Source organism: Leptosomus discolor, chromosome 13, assembly GCF_034619465.1.
Source record: "Leptosomus discolor isolate bLepDis1 chromosome 13, bLepDis1.hap2, whole genome shotgun sequence".
Lineage (NCBI taxonomy): Eukaryota > Metazoa > Chordata > Aves > Leptosomiformes > Leptosomidae > Leptosomus > Leptosomus discolor.
In genome coordinates this window covers 16,690,065-16,712,004 of record NC_141403.1, presented here as the reverse complement: position 1 = coordinate 16,712,004, position 21,940 = coordinate 16,690,065, and the positions used below count along the sequence as shown (strand labels likewise).

Below are 21,940 nucleotides of genomic sequence, written 5' to 3'. Positions count from 1 at the left end.
ATCGAATAAAGTAACTGCAACATCATTTCAGGCTTCCAATTGGAAGAGCTGCCTGTCTTTTAAATATCTGACATTTTTTAGTAACCTGAATGCTGCTCCTGTGGCTTGGCTACAAATGGGGCAGACAAAATTCCTGCCTTGAGGCATTACTGCTTGTTGATAAACCGCCAATTTAGCAATTTAGAGAGCAATCTACAGAGCAGCTACTGTGGGCTCATCAGGGCCCTCAGCTGCAGGTTTGTCTGGAAAGCTGGGGCTGCTCCATCAGGCTCAGGGGGTGAGGCAGCAGGTTTAAGAAAGAGAGTTCCAGGGGATCCCACTAGGATGCAAAGGACAACAGAAAAAATAAAAGACTGGTTTGCAACATTATAGTTATTTTCATTGAGTACCCTTCAGAGCATTTTTCAAATTCCTGACCCTTTTTTTACCCAAGAACATGCAGATGAGCTGCCACTGCCTCGTGTACAAACAAACACTCAGATTTGTCTTTATGTATTCCAAAACTGCTGTGAATAAGAGCAAAACTCTGCTGCCAAGAAGTGACAGTGCTTGAATGTCACGCCCTGGGCTTCTGAGCCTCTTCTCTGCTGTGCCACAGATACCTTCCCCGATTTCACATAGTCCAGAACAATTTCTGGAAATGAATTTGACTATAGAAAAGGTCTCTTTTTGCCTAAAACTGTTTTTGCGGTTCACTGAGGACATCTGTCCATTAATAATTTGCTGGTGCCCCAATTCTGAAAGGCAGTGAACGGCCTGATTTCTGACAGGTGCTTAGGAGCAGCAGATATTCAACATGTGTCAGAGAGTCCTCAAAAAGATTTGTGGCCAAAATTGTTGAAAGCAAGATGGATTAAAATTTGACGAGGACCTTTTGCTTAGTACAATTATGTACAGCAATTTACTGAGCTAATTCCAGCCAGTGTATTGTACTGGACTCATTAGCTATAGTGAGCTGCAGCGTTACTGACTTCAACGAGATTCAAATCTGTGCAGTCTGGGGAAGATGAATTCTCAGGCTTGGCTATGGAAAATGTACTCTGGTGAATCACAACAGGTTGTTTAAACTTGGCAAAAAAAAAGTGTAAGCTGAAAATGATACGCTGTTGCTTGAACTGTAGCAGTTTCTGTCCATCGACGTTTACCTTCACTGCAGTCTGATCATTTTTCCTTGCCTATCAGCCCACATTTGAGACAGTTCCAGTGTCACCAGTTCCTTCTAATGGTATCCAGCTTCCTGGGCAGAAGCCAGTTTGGAAATCAGTTAGCTGTGAGTATGCCAACATGTAACCAGTGTTCACTTCCTCCTAGGAAAATGATAGACAGAAAGATCCTTTTGTGGTTCAGAGGTTAGTCCCCTCTTTCATGTTGGGGGCGTGCTGCATATATTTCCTGAAAATCATTGTCAGCTTATTGTCATGCAGGAACCAAAGTTTCCCATTCAACCGGTGTTGTACAGACACAGACAGCTGCCCTTGAGGCATCAGTGTCTAAAAAGTACTGATCGTTGCAAGGCTGGGAATGCGAAAATAACCTCTAAACAGTATGGTGCAGAATTTGTCCAAATACGTCAGCAGTTGCAAATCATGCCAAGACAGACGCACATTTCCTTCACATTCTTCTCCAGTATTGCAGAAACTGCAGTATTAGTAATTTATCATTTTTCTTGTTCTGCCCTATTCTGATCTACTAATGGTGTTATTTTGAGCATCCCTTAAACACTTTGCCCTGACAGTGACTGGCAGTGCTAATGAAAACGATAGCTCTGCTCTACTCGGCATCTGGATAACTGTCAGCAGCCTTCCACGGGAATGTCCATCTCTCAGTTTGAAAGCTCTTCCCATCACCATTGGTCAGGGCTTAACTAAAGGGATATTAATGCCCGAGTTTCTAAACTAGTCTCTTAGAGGTTTACCTACAGATACAGTCCCACAGATATTTTCCTTGGTTGCAAAAGCTGCTCTGCTGATACCTCTGCTCCATAAGCAGTTCTACTAGAACAGACAGGGAAACAAACGACCAGGGGTACCATGGACAGTCTGTCGTCCCAGGTCCAAGGGTGGGAAGAGAGATGGAAAATATCTTAAATGGCTTGGTTATTGGGTAACATCTAAGGCCATAGTTCAGAAGCCCCTTAATAACACCCTTAGCTTTTTCATACTGTTTTGCAAAACAGAGTATTACAAAAAATGTTTAAGTCCCTGTATCTGCAAATGCAATGATTCAAAAATCACAGGGCATGCACATGTGTATAAAACATGTGATGCGTTTTAATCCACTTTCTGATTTCCATGGCTTTCAAATGCACTTGGGTCCTGTTAGTAAACCTTTCTCTGAAGTCCTGGGGGCTGAAATTTTACTTCCCTTCCAATGAAAATTATTATTTTGTTCCAATTGCATGAGTCTAGGAGCTGGACCTTAAGGCAAACCAAAAAATTTTTATAAGATGTGAGAGATCAGTCATGAAAGTTGGCAACACTGGAACTCGTGTGTTATCACACTTTGGACTTCATGACAATAGGGTATTTCTGTACTAATTTCAAAAATTTTCCTCTGGCATCCACTAATTTCAGGAGGCAACTACATTTTAGAGTAGAGCTATAAGTCATTTTGCAATATCTACCAGAAATTCCAGTAGATAACAGTGTTTTTCAAACTGGAAGATTGTACATTGTGTCCGGTTTTGGTGCTACACACCTAAACTAGCAACTAGAGAAATATATGTGTGTATGTGAGCATATAAAATATATGCACAATGTCTTATGATTGTAAATAAGTCAACAGTGACCTGAGAAACTGTGTCGACAGCATTTTTCTGTCAGGAACTTTTATTTTTAATTGTTCGTTAGACAAGTGCTACCACAGTTTGCTGGCCTGGGTAGACAAGGACAGAGTACAAAACTTGATAATTCCTGATAAACAGGAAGTTTCAGCTTGACTAACTTTCTCACGAAAAGCAACAAGTTAAATAATCTAAAATGAAAATAGGGATTTTGTTTCTAAGGGGTTATTTCCTCCAGACAAAACAGGAACATGCTGTGGTTTACACTGAAATTCCTCTTTGAAGCCCTTCCTTTATTACTTTCTCAAGATTTTTGTCGTCTTGGTTCAATTTGTAATGTTTCTGTACTAAAGGCAAGCATATATTCAGCATTCATATATAATTTTCCTTATTTTCAGCTAATAGCTGTCTAGACTGTGGACTAGATAAAGGCAGCCCATCCATAACGGAAGACCTCTCCTATGAGGTCTCTTTCTCAGAATCCATTACAGTCCTTCCAAAACCCCAAGAACAGCCGAAAAACCAGAAGTTCAAAAAGGAAGACTCTGCTTTGCCTGTAAGTTTGTTCTCGACATATTTCCTCAATTTTTTTCTTTAATGCAGTAATTTCCTGCTTTATATCTCCAGCACATTGGAGTCTGTTAAGGTGCATTAGCTGCCCTACACTATGTGTGCTTTAATAGAGACCACCCACTGTGCCTGCCCACCACTTGTGACTAATTCCCAGAAAAGCACCAAAGCTAATCTGGATATCCAAGCCTGGCTTTCACTTGTACCCATCACAGAGGAATATGTGTAACTCAATCCACAAATATTGCATCATCCACACATTTTTCACATAGAAATAAAGACCAGCTACTGGCACTAAAACTAGCAATCATTTTCATTACTGGCCTGCTTTCCTACTTTATTCCCCAAGAAATCAACTGCCTTTGTTAACACATGGATTTAAAATCCCTTTGCAAGATCAAGGTAGGAAATCAAGAATCAAGCCTTAGTCCTGCAGCAGCACTGATTGTCTCCAATCAGTATTCAGTGCAATTGCGCTATAGGAGATACTACATGGATGGCTAAAGGAAAGTTTATCATATCATATCATATCATATCATATCATATCATATCATATCATATCATAACATACAACCAGACATACACTGAGCAGTTGTGTCAGTATCTGGAATCATTTCTTGAAGTCAAGGAAGTCAGCTTTCTATTTCCATCAGCCCTCACAACTTCCCTTACTGAAAACTTGAGCAGTAGGTTTGTGCTTCAGATACCACCTTTTTAGTGAAATGTGTGAAATATATGCAAATTATTTGGAAGCATTTCCTGAATGTTATGATGTCCTAAGGTCCTGAACTAATCCAAAATTGTTACTATCCACACAGACACTGAATTCTCTGAGAGTTATCCATTTGTCCATCTCAGGCACCACCAAGGAAGAAGAACCTGAGATGCAGGTGTAAGCTTCCATGTTGAAAGGAGGGATAAGACACCATGTAGAACACAACTGGTGTGAAATCCCTATGCTTTAGTGTGTCTGGGTTTTTTTGTGGTGGGGACAACTTGGTGTCCTGTGGAGAGTAAGGATATCTCTGCATTCACCATGATTTTGGCAAACCAAAGGTTCATCCTTGCTCCATGTAAAAGGAAACCTAGGACCCCAGCTTTCACTACAACACACAAATACACAAATTGTTCTCTGTAACAGCTTGGACAATTTCCAGTCGATGGAGCAGGGAAACTGGGACAAACAGGAAAAAGAAGATGCCACACTAAATATCATGGACCTGTGGATACATAATTGATTACTGTTAGAAAAGGCCAGCATTGTGCTGGAGATGAAGTATTCTGCATGCAGGACATCATTTTGTGTGCTCCAAAGAATACACGAGAAATATGCCAGGTCATCACAGACAGAGAGTTTCTGAATAAAGTCAACAATCATAGCTGTTGATGTTGTCATTTCTCATGCTGACACTCACGGTATTTGGTTTTTTCCCGTCGTGGCTCAGACTGTAATGGGCCCCAGCAAAACAATCACCTCTTGCTCTGTTACACAGAGTGACCAGTCACCTACACTCTGGTCCCTCCTTCCTCAAGGTGGGCCAACAGGTCCTGACTGAAGTCTACACAACATCACACTTTCTCCAGGGCAGGTCTGACACATTAATATAACCACCTTCAAGAATGGTATGTACTGAGCTGCACAGAGAGAGATTATATATCATAAAACAGCAGGTCCCAGAAGAGCCAACTCACCGTCACTATCTACATAAGGTCACGTGCATTTTCTCCAACATGGGACCGTGGTCAATGTGACTTAGTTGAAGATATTACAGAGCTAAGAGTCAGCAAGAATTTCAGGCCCATCTTAGTACACTGTAGAAACAACATGTCACACAATACCAGACATGACCCTTAGCCAAAACACAAACACTCATAACCTAATTTCAGGATAGCACTGCCTCCTTCAGTGCTGTGTATTGTGACTCCACTGTTTGTAAGAATAAACACTGGAAAATTACGACACAAGACAAAAGAAAGAGGCTCAGCCCCAAACCTTGTGTTTACACTGCATCACATCATTGTGACCCTAGGAGTCACCATGGAAAATCATTGTAGCTACCCTTTTTCATGAGTTTTGGAGTGTTTGTAATTTTTAATTTGTAAACGTAGTTTTTCTCTTTCCCCTCAGAAAATATATGTATACTGTGTGATTTTTTTTTTCTTATTTGCAAGATGATTTATTGTGCTTTGACTGCTTTTGGACTTTTTGCATCACTGGAACCAAAATGCATATATATTCTTCAGTATTTTATGTGTCTTCAGAAGAATATCCTCCATGTAGCTTTTGTTACGTTATCCAGTCTCAGCGTAAGAGTAACGGTGAAATTGCTGTGTTCTGGGGAGGGATGATTCTGGCCTAAAATGCCCCAGACAGCATGCAAATTAGTTACTCCATCCCCTGCACTCTTTCTCACCCAATTATGATTAATCCCTATTGAAAGACTGTGTGCAATGTGATTCAGGAAGTCCTAGCCTGCATGATCTAGATGTCCCTTGTCCTCTCTTAATTTTGAAATCTGGTGTAAGTTTAGTTATTTTTTTGTTTGCTTTTTTCTTAGTCTGTTTGACTGGCCTCATCTAAAGATGGGTTAAACCTACTGAGTCCAGCTTTGTTCAAAAAAGGGAGGACTGAGCTGAAATCTCCAGAAACAAAACATTATTAAAGGCTGGGTTTCCACTCAGTTCCCTGAAGGGAGGATATTATTTGTAATGCTATTTATTTATACCTCTGACTAACCATCACAGGTTTAAATCACCACTAAATTAAAAAAAAACATACAATACCAAAGATCCATGTTTCTTTGAAAAGCATAGTTTTTACTATAACTTTGTTATTATGTCTAGCACTTATGTCAAAAACTGATGGATATTTTTTCTTTTTGACATTTGTACAAATGCTTCTGTTATGACGCAACATTCCTGGCTCTGGTCCATGGCATTGCCGTTTCTGAAATATGTAGACATCTTCACATGCCTCCCAGATTACTAAGTATCATTTAGTTCAAGCCTACGTGAATGAATTATTTCTTAGCTGCTGGGAGTCCTGTTTCTAAACCTAAATGCTTCTTGAGCAATAGAAAATACCAGTAAATTGTCAGATTGGCATCAGGACTAAGTGATTTTGCTTCTGGGCTTTTCCTCAGATCTTTAGTTTGAACTCTCCTATAAGACCTCATAAATTAATAGTAATATGCAAAGCAGGCACGGATTCATTACACACACACACGATTGCTATACAACCATATCCATGATGAAATGTGTCAGCTACTTTCGAAGATGCTCCGGGGGAGGCAGAAGCAGAGTAAAATGTTACATCCTGCTGAAACTGGGCAAAAGTTTAAGTAGCACATAGCTCATTTGTCCCAGCTGGAGCACAGGCACTGAGGTTAATACCTCTGCTCCAGCACCACTTACCAGTCAAACTGCGAGGGAACATGATGAGCAAGAAGCTCGATTTTGAGTTTCAGCTGGATGCAAGTTATGTCAACATACCAGGCCAATATGTAGGGTTGTAGTTCATCTCTTTGGTGTCATCCATCTACCCTGATATGACTTCCTACCACACGCAGGCGTCTCTTTCAAAACAAAAATTCACTTCCTGTAACTTTTGTGCAAATAAAGACAAACCCCATCTCTACTGTAGAAATTCATTGTTCGGAAAAGCCGGTTTGGACTGACAGAGGTTGGAGACCTCTCTCCTGAAGACATGAAGAAGATCCGCTACCTCTCCCTGATTGAGCTAACGGCCTTCTATGATGCCCTGGGGGTGGAGCTGAAGAGGAACCGTGCAGAGAGGGTGCGGGGACGAGGTATCGTGCTGTGGCATCTCCATGGCGGCCACCTGGGCGCCGCTCAGCATTGCGAGAAGACGCGTACGAGGCTGTGTTCCCTCTTTTTCACGTTTGTTGTTATTATTTTTAAGAAAATGGTCTTTTTGGAGTCCCTCTCACCATACTGCTGGAGAATGATCAAAAGAAGGCTCCTGGAATAAAAGTTCCCCTCATCTTCCAAAAAGTGAGTATAACTCAGCCTGCTTGGCCACTAAGGTTCGCTTTTCCATCATTTGCATTGACACTCAAAAGAGCCATCACACAAAAGAAGATGCAGGCTTTACAGACTTGAAGGCGCCTACAGACTATCTGTCTGTATGTTGTGGTTTGAAAACCTTGTGACAAGACGACAAAATTTGCTCCTTTTGTGTGTTTTATCTGTGGTCGAGACCTCTTTTGGTTTTTGTAATTAGATGATACCACACAGGAAACTTTGGGAAACAAACGTCTGGCTTTCTGTTTGCCTTTCTTATTAAATTGGAGAGCCATGCAAAATTGTGTGTATGTGTGTGCGCAGAAGCGGCAGAGATGAGTTGTCTCAGGCATTTTAATTTCACATGAATTTAAGTATTTTCAGAATAGAAATGGTATCTTCTCATCAAGGTTTATATATCAAGAAAACGTCATTTATATAAGTCATTGGACAGTACAATGACATCCAGCAGATGTCTTGGAGACAGGGACACGGACACAAGCACACACACAATTATACAGGTTTACATGAACTCGAAACCATAACAAATTTCCCTGTAAATAACTGACAAAAGGGGAAGTGGTGTGGAGTGCCAGGCGAAAGATTGACAAGACTTGAGTATTTACATGACTTTGCAATCAGCTCCACAGCTCCCCTGTCAAGATACCATGGGAAATTAGAAGGATCCAACAGCTAGGGCAGGAAGCAGAGCTGGTGGTGAAAATCCAGAGCTGTACGAATAAATGCTAGGAAATTATTTTATTTTTTTTCCTCATTCTAAATTATGTTAAATCAAAACATATTTATTTTTTATAAAGAATTAGAGTGGAAAGCCTATTCCTCTATTCACAGAAATTTCAAAATAAAACGTCCTGGGATCATTTTCTAATCTGAGTTCTCAGTTCCCAGAAATGTATGTTATCTATAGACCTTTCCATTGTGCTCCTTGGGGAAAGACTTAAACATTTCTCAGAGGTTAATTTTCCCTCAAAACACCATTGTGTTTTACCCAGTGTATCTGCCGTTTTATTAGTACATTTATGTGTTAATTGTTCTATAGCGCTGCCAAGTCTCAAATCAAGGACAGAGGGGCCTATTGCATTATCAGTTTTCCACAATCCGCATGCTCCATATTTCAGGGTCAGAAATATGAAGAACAAATTAGGAAGGTTTATTTACATGAGCTGGCTTGTTTTCATTAACAAATTACATGTATCTTTTTCAAATTAGTTTCAAGGATACCTAGACAGAAAAAAATGTTAATAATATTTTTAAGCGCTTCTGAGAATTTTCCTGGGGTTTGTTGGGTTTTTTTTTTCAGTTGCTGCTCAAGCTTGAGGAAACAGGTTTAGAAACCGAAGGAATTCTACGAGTGCCTGGATCTGCCTCCAGAGTCAAGGTACACACTCGTGCCAGTTTTCTGTCTCCTGGACCACAGACACTATGTAAAATAATACAGCACACACCAGTTCATACTGCACATAAATACTGATGTGTGTAGCTCAGCATTTCTGTTCCTACCAGTGAAAGGTCAGATTGGTTCCTGGGAACCAATAAATCACAGAACATGTGGTGTATTGCTTTGTATTTGCTAATGTTCTATATAAAACACAGACTTGACGTTGAATGCAGTTTTTCTCCAGCAAACACTGAGGGATCCTTTCAGTTTGTTGCCCAAAAATGCCATGATCTTATCTCTGTTTTAACTTATTTCAGAAATCCAGAGTTGCTAAACTGAGTGAACTTCAGATAAAGATCTTATTCTACGTCATTTTAACCTATGTGTCATTTTATTTCTTATTTATTTTCTGTGATATTACAATTTCATGTTCCAAGTGAGAGAAATTTGGGCTGTGTTCGCTGTTTGGCAGCCTCAAGTACTGCATTACCACAGCCTATTTGCGGGCTGTGAACATGGGACAGTTGGTACCAAATAACCTGACATTGTGGCACAGTAATGCTTGCAATTGTTTTCTCTATTCTAACTTGATTCCAGAAACTGGAAGCCTTTGGCAGAGGCAAATCAGGAAAACAAGTTTTTTCAGGGCTGAGTAGTGTCTCCCTTTTTCCCAGATTTTTGTTTTATCTAGGGTTGGGGTTTTTTTGGTCTGATTTAAGCAACTTCTCACAGTGCATCCCACTCCCACTTTCTCATCCTCAAGAAAGCTAGTCTTGCTTTCTGAGGCAGGAAGTCCCAACACTGTGGCAGCCATACAAACGCTGGGGATTGCTGAACGCTGATGGGCTGGGGATCATCAGAAATGACTGCACAAGAAAAAGCATCTTTACGTGAAAGGCAGCGAAGACAGACAGTAGCATCCTGGCTCGCTTTGACCTGTGGGTTGATGAAAGCACTCAGTACCTTGCAGAATGCCACATCTTGCAGAAGGGAGCTCCTAATTTGGCCTGTATATTTCAGCTTCCTCACTTTTTCATACAAATACGTAAAGTATTATTGCACACAATCTCAATTTTTTTCCAGCCTCTCCAGGGAGATTACACAGCAGGGCTGTGCTCTAATTAAATTACTTTCATATTCTTTGCGCATACTGTACTGTGTCTTGTTCACTTCTTATTCACAACCTACATCCAGGGAGCTGCTGTGAGCTATGACTTTATATGCAACTCTCCTATACTGGGTGGCAAGTTAAACTGCCCATATGAAAGTTTTAAATTATTTGAGTTTTGGCTTTATTTAAGACTGTCCAACGGGCCAACCAGCAAGAGAGACATTTTTTCAAAGTTATTTCAGATTTTATCCTTCAAAGCCTTCATACATTATTATGACACTAGGATTTGAGGGCATTCCAATTTTATTTCAGTCTTGTTTGGAGAAAGAAAAGGCATATGGAAGTGATTAAAGGATACTCTTCTATGAATCAAAGAATAGAATAAATAAATACAACATTTCCTCTGTAATCTGGTTTGTAACAAAAGCACCAGCGAACCCCAAAATGTATGATAATCTCCTGTAGGATCAGTCACGGTTAAAAAAACATTGCAAAAATGTTTTTTAAAAGTATTTAGGTGCATATATATATATATATATGTATGTATATGGTGGTGGGGTTGAGTGTATAAAATATAAGTATATGCTTGCCTGTGTGGATACATATATATCGAATGTTTATGTTTCAAAAATACTGCTTTCTATTTCTATGGCTTTTTCCCAGTTCTCAGCAGAAAAATGTGGAGCAGTTTTTCTGTCCTCTTGTACTTCTGATGAGGTGAGGACTTCTGTTCCACATTTCCCAGTCAGGCACCAGGAGAGAATTTAATCCAGGTGTTTGCAGGCATCGTGTGCAAAGGATGTGGAGCTGAGATAGCCCAAATTACAACCAGCAAAATGTGCTAGTAAAAACAAGATTGTAACATTATATACCAAATCCGGAATGACTTTCTACTTCCTTTTGTGCTAACTATTCCACTTCATTATGTGTGACCATATTTGATACGTAATTTCCTTCCATTCATGTGAGACATGGTAAACAGAATCAATTTTTAAAAGCTTTTCTGCCTGAATGAACTAAACTTTTTTGCATAATATTAAAGTACATTTGACAGAAACATGATCTGAAACCTGAATTTTACTTACAATTTTGTCATAAATGGTCTCACAAAAAGCAGCAACAAACTTCCTACGGGTAAGGCAGTGTCTGGCCAATAATAATTGTGAAAGGTACATTATTTACGGACATCCTTATATCAGAATAGCATCCTTCAGTCTTATTAGTCAAATTTATTATTTTTGAGGAGCTTGCATTTTCCAAACAATGTGGGGTTTAAATCAAATTCTGTTCCTACTAGGAACCTTACTATTTCTCATTCATGTATGTGTGTGAAACATTGATTAGTTATCCTCCAGAACTAAACAGACCTCTGTTATAGAGCAAGATGCTGACATAGAAGAACAAGAGGATTAAATGGGCACCCAGAATGTTACAATCAATTCTGTCTTAGATCTCTCGTGGTTTTTTAGGGGTTTTTTTGGAATGCGTTAAGTGGAGGGTTTATGACAGTAACGGTTTGATACCTTTATTTTTCTACAAAGTGAACAAATCTAATTATAGCTATCCTAAAAGAAAACATCCTTCCAAAGACAGGAAGACCTGAAGTTAAAGCAATTTGCTCAAGGCCCCTGGACTCAAGTGCCAACAGGCAATCCTGCAAGTTCATTGGTAGTGAGGAACTAGTGCCACTCCTTAGTGATTTAAGGGTCAAAACCTCTGGAGAGTGTTTTGAACAAAAAGAACAGCTGTGCTAAAATCCTGTTTAACTGAACATTCTGTTTCTAGTTCTAAGACCTTGTCTTGCTTTAAAATGGTTCAAATGGGTCACAAGCAGAAATCTAGCTATAGTAAATCAAATTTAGCCTGGGTTGCAAAATACCCCCAGGAACCCGATATGTTAACCTGCTCAGGATTCTGTGTGGCTGTGCCTAGACTGCTCCTGGTTTAGGGCTACTTTAATTCAGCTGTAGTGTAAACCCGCCTGCTGTTTGTAATGGGATTTCTGAAGTGATCTCAAACTGCTGGGTCAGAAGCAATGATTAAAGGTCAGATGTTCTTTTTATCTTTCAGAATCTCCATCAAGAACTTGAGGCAAAATTTTATGAAGACACTTTTGACTGGGACCAAGTACGAAATAATGATGCAGCAGGACTGCTGAAAATGTTTATAAGAGAACTCCCCAGCCCACTCTTCACAGTAGAATATCTGCCTGCTTTCATCACGCTAGTGGAAAGTATGTGGAAATGGAGTTAATATGGACTGATCTAGATAAAATGTAATAGTAGACATTATAGATTATTCTCTCACTGAAGCAGAGAGAAAAAAAAGGCTCAGTGCATTGCCTAAACATTTACATTTTCTGCAAGCTTTCCCTTTCAAATGGAAAAAAGTCTCTACATTTAGCTAACAGCATAGACTCGTGTGAATAACACAATTGTTTAATGTAAGATTTGAAACTTGTGAGCAAATGATGGCTGAGCAATGACTCTCATATATAGACTCTGATTCACACAAATTGTAGATTTCACAGACACAAATTTCTGCAAGGCAAACTCAAGTCACTGCCCTTTAGCTGATATGCTATTGGATCTATTTTACTTCTCTTAAGGTTTATGCTGAGGTCAGAAATATTTGCACAAAGATATGTGTGATCACAGAAAGCTTCAGGCAGTTGGGTTTTGTTTTCAGTGTACATACAGCCTCTCCTCAGTACATTTTGTTCATTTCTCTTCCAGGAAGAACGCAATAGTACCTTGCCATACCTATTGACTTCACTGTAAGCCCACTTGAGCTAGGACAGAGTGAAACTATCAGGATGGTGAATTTATTAGTTAAATTAATACAGAAAACTTAAGACCTTTACATAAGGTTGCAGCCAAACTTTCAGTGTCTCCATGAGGTAGTTTAAAGGGCACAAGGAGGTCACCCCTTCCTGAAACCTTTGTATACCTGAATGTGCTCCTTGCGAGTCCCAGACTGCATGCAGTTACGATCACTTAGCAGTTTGGAAGAGAAGACTGAACAGGAGGTGCCTGTGCAGAATAAAGTAACTTCATTCCCTACAGTAGATACACTGTCCACAACTCGCACTCTTTTTTTCTCCAAACCTCTCTCATCCACCCAAAGTGGAAGCAAATGACAATTATTCTTCCCATCCTCTCCACCCCAGCTCTGTTAGTGACCATTGCACAGCATCAATATATACCAGTTGTGGAAAACGTGATGGTATTTTGTAACTGACAAGGGGCTCTACATTTATCTAGATTGTGCTAGATTTGGGACAAATACTTTTTAATTTATAAGCCATCAATCTCCACTCCAATGGCACAAGTGTTCAGCAAATTAATAACATCAGTCTGAAAATTTTTCTGAAAACAAATAACCATTTAAGTTTGAAAGGGGGAAAATACTTGATCCATATTCACAACACATTCTGACCATGCTATTGAAGAGAAACTGGCTAGTACTAAAAAATACTGACTTCTTGCTATTTGGACAGAATTTTATAGAGCCTTGTCTCCTCCTGAGATAAAGACTCAAGATGATGAGGAAAAACCATCATTAAATGGATTTTATATTTGTGAAAATGTTATGGTCGATGAACACCTAAGTATGCCAGCCTCAACCCGGTAGTGGTCACTGTGTTTCTAGAACTGCTGACAAACAAGGATTTTAGAACAAACCAATTGCAACTGGGATTTCAAAAACATTAATTATTCATATTCTTAGAAATCTCCAAGATCAAGTTACAGCTACAAGCTTTGCATCTGTTGATCATGCTGCTGCCTGAAGCCAACAGAGACACAGCCAAGGTAAGTTCTTTTGCTACCACCTGCCATCTGGTCCTTTTGACTTTTAAATGAGACACCCTTTTTTTTTTCCTAACAGTCAGCGATCAGATGCTGCACCATGAAAGAATTCATCTGTGTTTTCTATCATTTCCTTGAAAAGATGTTCCAGTTCCCTGGCTGTCATTTCTTTTACAAGCAATTAAGAAATAGTTGCTGGAGATATCGAACTGCTGGTGTCAGTAAATGGCTCCCAGGCATCATTTATTATGGAGCATCCATTTCAAAGAGACATGTTCCTTGTTCCATAGTTTGGAGAAAGAAGGTCCAGCTTCTGGGTTTTCTGTATAACTGGAATTCTCCAGGACGAACTTAAATGAGAAGCTGCCCCCAGGAAGCTCACCTAGTGCACTCCCAGTGCTGAAGGTCTTCCAGGGCACTGGGCCAGACCAGAGGAGGTAGTCCAAAGTAAAAAAACCCTGAAACGTACATCCATATCGTGGATGTCAGGATCTCAGCCACAGCTGGTTCGCCTTACAAACCCATGCCCACACCCATGTACTACTTCCTGATACAGACACAGTGGCTACAAACATTTTGGGTGCTCAGGAGCTCCCAGATCTGGCTGCAGCTATGTCCTGACCCTAAGAGACACTGGTTGTGTCTTTGGACTTGTTTCCACATAAAGGAAAGCTGGGTGAACAAGCTGCCTGGGAGCCCCCAGACGTTTCATCACGTCCCCTGCTCATCAGGACCCTGCAAGGTCCCCCACCTCTGAAAATCTCCCAGTGGTCAGTTTAGATACAGCTTTATGAGTCCAGGTGCCTTTACCTGTATCTATTTATACAGTAACACGGGACAAGAATAACAACCCTCTTTAAAGCATTTAGATGTCTACTAGATCTCTGTGAAGAATGGGGGTTATTTCATCTACCAAAGTCCGTACCGATATAGAGCTGGATACGTAAAACACATACTAGATGAGTAGTCTTAATTATTACTAGGTTTTTATGCAAAAATAGAAGCGATGACAAAAATGAATGCATCTCTACTTGCTATCTACAATGAGATTTTAGAAATTTCTCCAACACAGTTTCTGTTTTGTAATTCCTGGGTTTGTAAAAATATTTTAATTGCAATGTCAGGGTACAAAGACAGTGGTTTTAATGGTATGGTGTTGCAAAAGGACTCATTGGCAGACCCCAACTCTAACCACAGCTGCAATCCATCCTATTCAGTCACTCAAGGAAAATTATGAATAAACTTCCCAAAAGGGAAATTGGTTTCCTTTTGACTGCGCCATGCATGTGCAGAAGTGACGCCAACGAACCACCACCGAGCTCTTCTTGCTTTCATTATCCCAGAATAAAAGTTTGGGGGTTGCTGGCAGAAATTCCTCAGATTATATCACATATGGGACTTGTGCACATTTGCAGACAGGCTGATCACCCTGGCGACTGTGATATAAAAAGCCTTGGCCAGATACATCAGAACGGACACCTTGAAATCTATGAAGAAATTAACCATTCCGTTGCAACACCTGTATATTTCTTCTACTACAGGATTCAGAGCCTTAGTGCAGACACTGTATTTGACTTATAGATTTGGGATTATGCTTTAAGTGATAAATAATTTATTACTGTGTATTTTGATAACATTAAATATTCCTCTGTGATTGACACAGGTGGTAGTGCCAGAAAATATTAGAGTAATCCAAATTAGAATGCAAAACACCCTAATTTTCACCTCCAAGTGCAAATAGAGGAGCTTTCAAGCCAGACATGTGCATTCAAAAACACTGCATTTAAGAAGTAAACTATTTTGTGAGACTCACCATAACAAGTGTTGTTTTTCCAGGCCTTTCTCCAGTTCCTGAAGAAGGTGGTTGCTAATGAAGGGAAAAATAAAATGAATTTGTGGAATGTTTCTATGATTGTTGCACCAAACCTCTTCATCTACAAAGGGAAACGTGCAAACCAACAAGAAATGCAAGCAGCCGCCACCACAGCGCACATCGTGCGGCTTTTAGTTCGGTACCAGGACATCCTGTGGACAGTGAGTAATGCTGGTTCCCTCTTTATAGCTCCATTACAGAGAACTGTTTTGCTATATGCAGCAGCTCTGTAGAAATCAGAGTAAACTGAGCCTCCTAGAAGAAACAGCTATTCTTTGGAAACCAGCTGGAGTCTTCTATATTTAGAACAAGATAGTGTGACAGATAACTCTGGATGGAGACTTACCTCACCTAAGACATCCATTTTAGCACAACTTGCCCTCTGGAGGTACCTGTCCCACACCATTGTTTAATCAGAAGAATGCATAGGAGAATGATTTAATCTAGATGCCTAGGTGAGATAGCTAAACTTGAACGACATTAAATGACTGTTTAAAGACTAGCCCATACTAATATAGGCCAAAAGTGTGTACTACTTGCTGGACTTCAGAAAGGCTGGCATGAAGATGACAACCGTTTCCTCATAACAGAGGGAAGGTATGATAGGGATTGCAAAGACTAACTCCTACAGCTGCAGACACCACTAGAAAGTTTCATACGGTAGGAAAGATGATGTACAGTTTCACCAAAGGAGTAACTGGGGGTGGTTAGAGGGAGCTACTAATCACATGTATCTTCTGGGAACAAATAGAGCAGAGCTGCTGCTACCTAAAAGTTGGTGCTTTTCTAAAGCCCCAACACCTATTCTACGGGGGAAAAAAATCACTGTATGTTCTCAGCTCTGGTTTCCTCCCTTTAGGTCCCGTCCTTCCTCATTTCCCAAGTGAGAAAAATGAATGAGGCAGCAATGAACAACAGCAAGAGGCAGCTGATGTTTGACAAAGGAGTGAGAAAACTTCTGAGGAGAAAGACCATGGAACGAGAGAGACCTGAAAGACCAGAGGTGTGATAAAAGCATAGTATTTTCAAGGGCACCTTTAACCAGCTTCCTTCCTTTCTTATCTCACAAAAGCTTCTGGGAGTGGGGAGGAAATTTTGCCATACAAAATAAGCCGATTTGGGAGCCATCTTGAAATATGTGCTTCCCAGTCCAACAGCCTGATAAGACAAAGCTTTGGGGATTGACTGAGAAAAGGCGAGGAAGGCAGAATGATTTCTAGCAGCCCAAGCTATTAGCCATTACAAACACATGCTGGTTTTGTATCTATTCTATAAGAAAATAGTGACATGTGGAGCTTGTCCTTGACAGCAATGATCTGTAGGTAGTCAACACATGCATGGATCTGTAGTTGAGTAGGAGGGTGGTTCATGTTAGGATTAATTGGTCCAGACCACTCATTATTCTCCTTGCAAGCTTTACTTCTACAGGTTTGAGCTAACTTCCTAAGCAGAGAGAAAATCCAGTTTGCCTAACATAGACACCAAAATTGGGTCTAACTTTTAAGCACCTCATGAAGTAGCTTGTGTTCTTATTCACCATATAGTCAGAGGAGAGAGGTGCATACGTCTGAGGATTTCCAGAGCTCCAAGTGCAGTTCAGACTCAGGAAATTCTGATGCAGAAATCTTCTTTTGGAGGTCCTAAAGCCGCTAACTTTTCTGCCCTGCCTAGATAAGGAGTTTAGCAACTTAACTGAGGTATGCTAATTTAACAGACACCTAAAATTAACTTACATATTAGGTGTAACACATAATTTGGGCAACAAAGCATTTTGTGTACACATGCACAGCATACATAGTCCCTATAGCAGCTTATATGTAGTATTTCCATGTAGTAACTACCTTTAATGACCTGCAGAAAAGGTCTTTAGAGTCTTCCATGGAGGTTTAAAAGAATGGAGATTGGTGAATTGCAAGAGAAGTAATCAAGGAACTGGTCAAGGACTCTATAGTTATCAAAGAACAGTCTTGAAGAACAAAAGAAAAACAAATGAGGAATGAGTGGTATAAGACATTATAAGAATAAGCCACCTAATAAAGGCAACAGAGAAAATACAGAAGGGAACTTCTGGGAAAGAAATAGATAAATTATATGTATGAATTGTGAATCCATGCTAATTCAGCTTTTTGGAGAATTCATTTGCCAGCACTGACTGAACCATATTGTGGGTAGGACAGACGTTTGTGCTGCAGACGGAGACAGAGATGTTTGTTTAAAATGGCGGTGTAGATGACTGTTGCAAGGAAGGATGCTGGAAGGAACACAGTGAGAGCTTCTGAGGAGAGTCAATTACTGCAGTCATTGCACCTTTGGGAAGACAAGTTCATTGATTGTAGTAATTGGCTTTGCATCTAATAAAAACGAGATAGCCACAGCAGGTAGCTGAAATATGAAGAGTAAACTGGAGGCAAACTCTGTTTGCATAACTGAGTTGAATTTTGAGAGCACTTAACACAATCCCCGGGTCTCAGATGTTCTAAATTACAGAGGGACAGAGACTGGAGAGACTATTGTACACTGCTCAGCATGGTATTAACTGGATTAGAACTGGAATGCAAACCTTGCTAATTGATTTATCCACCATTAATCATGGAAGAGTGCATAAACTTCATAGATGATCGTTTGAACCCTACACAAGGTCAAATTTCCAATTAACAGAAACCATATGATACTTTGATATTTTACTGTACATACGCTTTGATCTAGTTGAAGCTATAGGAAGTCAAAACAGAGAATTGGATCTTCATGCTTTAAGAGAATTTCATCTTTAAAAGGAAGAGCAGATACTCCTAATCATTTTTATGGGTTTTTAAATAAGCAGTTGGTTCACTGACCAATGTTAACATTAAAAAATGTCAGATAACAACTTGATTCAGTATTACTGCAAGCAGTTAAAATTCAAGAGCTTTACTTTATTCCACATGCATTTATACGATACTTACCAAGGAGTTTGTGCCTTTGTGTTGTATCTCATTATACTGTATCTACAAATTTGCATTTGTATGACTGTAATATGTTTTTTGAATAATCAAGTGAATCCAGGACAGTGAATTTTGCAAGCAGCCTCAAAAGAGTTGCAGAACTACTCCTGAATGGAGCTAGACCAATATTCGCCTTAGACTGACTCTACTGAATATTGATTTTAGGGAGCTGTCACTTTTCCCCCATACCTGCAGTCTGACATACCCGAGGGGGTGATAAGAGTTTATGCTCCACTGCATTCAAAAGTCTCTATGGCAATTCAACTCACCAGCCAAACAAAAGCCAAAGACATTCTGGCTCGATTCCACTGTGAAAACAGGTGGGTAAATCAGAACACTTTGTTTTTCCCAAACAATAATGTCAGAACTATTAATGAATAGATTGTTCACTTTCAAAGACTCATTGTATTACAAGAACTCTATTTCTAACCTAAAATTGCTAATTTATGGTTACATTGGTCAAAGAAATTTTAAACACTGATTTTATTCTTCGTGTTTTAATTAATAATTGGCTCCTATACAGAATCAATCTGCCCTCTGTTATGCCACTGCTAAAAACGCAAGTTTCATAGACTTGCTGCATAGAGAACTCAGAGGGATTGTCTGCCCGTAAATCATTAATATTTTATTCCTGTAAGGTAATAATTATTAACAGTTATGGGAAACGGTAAATTGTATCTGAAAGTCTTTTCTGCGAAGTCTTCCCATATTACCATATAATTGTTCTTTAAGTAAATAATAAAAAATAAACAATATAATAGAATGTTTTGTTACCTGTGACACAGTAATCCACCTCTGTAGCAGATTCAGTATTCTGCAGTGCTCCAGTTGCTAGAAGTCCTTATTTTGATAATTAAGTTCACAGGGGCAAAAATATCAATTTTTAGCTTAATGTAGATGGTGGTTGGTAAGGCAGTGGTTATAACAGAAAGACAAACTGAAGGTTTTTTTCCATCCTAGCCGCGGATCATCACAGAACATGAAAGGCCAGACCCAAAGTTTACACGAAATTGGAGGAAATATAGGTAGGTCTCAGTGTCGAAAAATCAATTCTGAATGTCCTTAGGCTCCCGAAACACTGCAGGTCAGTGCTGTTTTCACACAGCTGGGTCTCTCCTACCCTCCAGTCCATCTGCAGGAAAGGAGCCTGACTCAAAAGCTGTTAAAATCAACATAATGATTCCTTCCAGCTCCAGTGTGACTGAAGGGGCACCCCGCAGGAGATAGGGACCTGACGGCTGGATCTCAGCAGGACTCCTTACAGTCTTACCAAACTCATCCTACCTTTTGCTTACCTCTCTCACTCTCGTAATTGAACGTTTTTCCACACTTAAGAGATCCTTAGTCTTCCTCTTGCGAGCACATTTCACCTCGCTGTCTTTTCCCAAGACCTATTTCTTCCTCACTGTACTTAAGCGTTAACCTCCCCCAGATAAAAAACCACAGAACTGAGAATTCAGGCTGTGCATGTAGGGGTGTACTATACTCAAACTAATCACTGTGCTTTATTTAGATTGTGAATTCCTTCCAGCAGAGATTTTGCCGCCTTCTGTGTTTTGCGCAGTGACATTTTCATAACAACAGTGGCTTGCCACACAAGCTCCTGGCCTAAAGGTCAAAAAACAGAGTTTAATTTGATATTGCACAGTCCTGACTCTCCTTTCTCTATTCATACTAAAATTCTGGATGCTCTGTTGGAGTCTTTTGTCAACCATCTTATTAGATTATTCCTTAATTCTTCCACATTCAGCACTAAACAGTTTCTATAAAGTTATTATAAAACATCACAGGCTTGCTTCAGCAGCAGTCAAGGAGCAACGTCTTTATTACTGAAGACATGCCAAGCTAAATTTGATTAGTGATTTGTTTTGCCTGGGTAAACAGGATGATCAACTGATGCTAAAACAGGAGAAGATCCTAAAGGCTTTGTGAAACAATCCCAAGCATTCCCACCATGCTCGTTCAAAAATCTGGACACTTAAATTGCATCTTCATTTAAAATTATTTTTAGAGTCCTAGATCTTTCAGGGTACCTTAGTCCACTGATTATGCATTAACTCATTTATATTGCTTTCACTTGAATAAAATCACTAGGACCCCTTATAAGCAACTGTACTTACATATATTATACACTTGAATAAAATCACTAGGACACAGTAACCTTATAAGTAACTGTACAAAAATTTTACCATAATCCTTTGTGTCACAGCACTGTAACCTCACCAGTTGAATGGCTTCACCACCCTGTGTAAATGCAACATAGTCCAACAAATATGCAATATAGTCCACCCAATTCTTATTCCCAGTCACCACCTAATGAAACCCTCAAACGGCCAGACACCAGAACTTTTTTTTTTAACCAGCAAAACAGTAACTGCCAAAACCCTCGATATAGTCCCTGTATTTCTATGCAAGATCTCAGCTGGATGGGAACACATGGTTTACAGAGCTACTTTTTCAGCATTTAAAAATAGTGTAGAAACAGAGTCACAGAGTTGTAATTCCAGCCCAGTAAATCCAAAGAAATAAAAACCCATACTGCAGCACTTACAGTAACAGCGTTGTTAACACTTCTAAAGAAACTGTAATACTCGTTCACCATTTGACTAAATGCCTTGTTCACAGCTCAGTGTACAGCAGGGCATCCTACGTGGAAGTGAAAGTGAATTCATGACTCTCACTGAGTAAAATCACCAGCAAAGTTCCCAAAGCCCCCTGTCAGTACCCAGGCAAGATGCTAGCTGGACACACCAAACTAGGCTCGCTATGTGCAAGTCAGAGATACATTCAAGGACATTTTAACGTAGCTCTGTCCCATTTATTAATGTGCTCAAAACATTCTACGATTCACGGCTGTTGATTTCTTTTTCAGGTCAGCACTGTTTGGATCCGGATGCATACATGTTAGATGTTTACCGTGCAAATCCTCAGGCAGAATGGGTGATAAAACCAAAAGCAAGCTGAAGCAGAAGGCTGCGGCATGCTAGAGAAAAGCCAAATGGACAACAGTGATGCCTGTCATTTTAAGAAGCTCTTGCCAGAGACGAAACAAAATAGCTACAGGACATCATTCCTTCCCACTGCACTGTCCAACTGACGGTCACCACGTACTACTTTTGGTATAAGTATTATCACTCCAGCTTCTGGACCATGGGAAAATATCATAACAGTTATGCTTTCAAAATGATTACACTTGTGCCAGTTGGCCCAGGAGTTAAGGAGGATGGACCAAGGTACGGTGCACAGAAAACAACCTGTTGCATACGGAGTTGTTCATTACCTGAGCTGGTGTTAGAACATGAATTTTTGGAAATAATCCAATGGCATCCGAGGATGCATAAAACACTACCGACCACAGCGCTAATGCAGAAGCATCACAGAGACGTTCAAGA

At 39.9% G+C, this 21,940-nt stretch overlaps 1 protein-coding gene across 2 annotated transcripts in view; it reads left to right on the top strand.

Moving 5' to 3' along the window:
- The window catches only part of ARHGAP28 (Rho GTPase activating protein 28), a 72,337-nt gene extending 50,825 nt beyond the window's left edge, over nt 1-21,512 (top strand). Inside the window, exons 4-15 of one of the 2 annotated variants that reach the window (XM_086472572.1) lie at nt 1,183-1,270; nt 3,181-3,338; nt 6,996-7,161; nt 7,275-7,366; nt 8,697-8,774; nt 11,956-12,118; nt 13,615-13,697; nt 15,531-15,728; nt 16,427-16,570; nt 18,744-18,868; nt 19,509-19,573; nt 21,421-21,512. In XM_086472572.1, coding sequence (XP_086328698.1) covers nt 1,183-1,270; nt 3,181-3,338; nt 6,996-7,161; nt 7,275-7,366; nt 8,697-8,774; nt 11,956-12,118; nt 13,615-13,697; nt 15,531-15,728; nt 16,427-16,570; nt 18,744-18,868; nt 19,509-19,573; nt 21,421-21,512 — 1,452 coding nt within the window. Of the gene's footprint in view, nt 1-1,182; nt 1,271-3,180; nt 3,339-6,995; nt 7,162-7,274; nt 7,367-8,696; nt 8,775-11,955; nt 12,119-13,614; nt 13,698-15,530; nt 15,729-16,426; nt 16,571-18,713; nt 18,869-19,508; nt 19,574-21,420 lie in introns of both variants that reach the window. The other variant, XM_009946742.2, reaches the window with a different exon arrangement.
- The last annotated feature ends 428 nt before the right edge of the window (nt 21,513-21,940 follow it).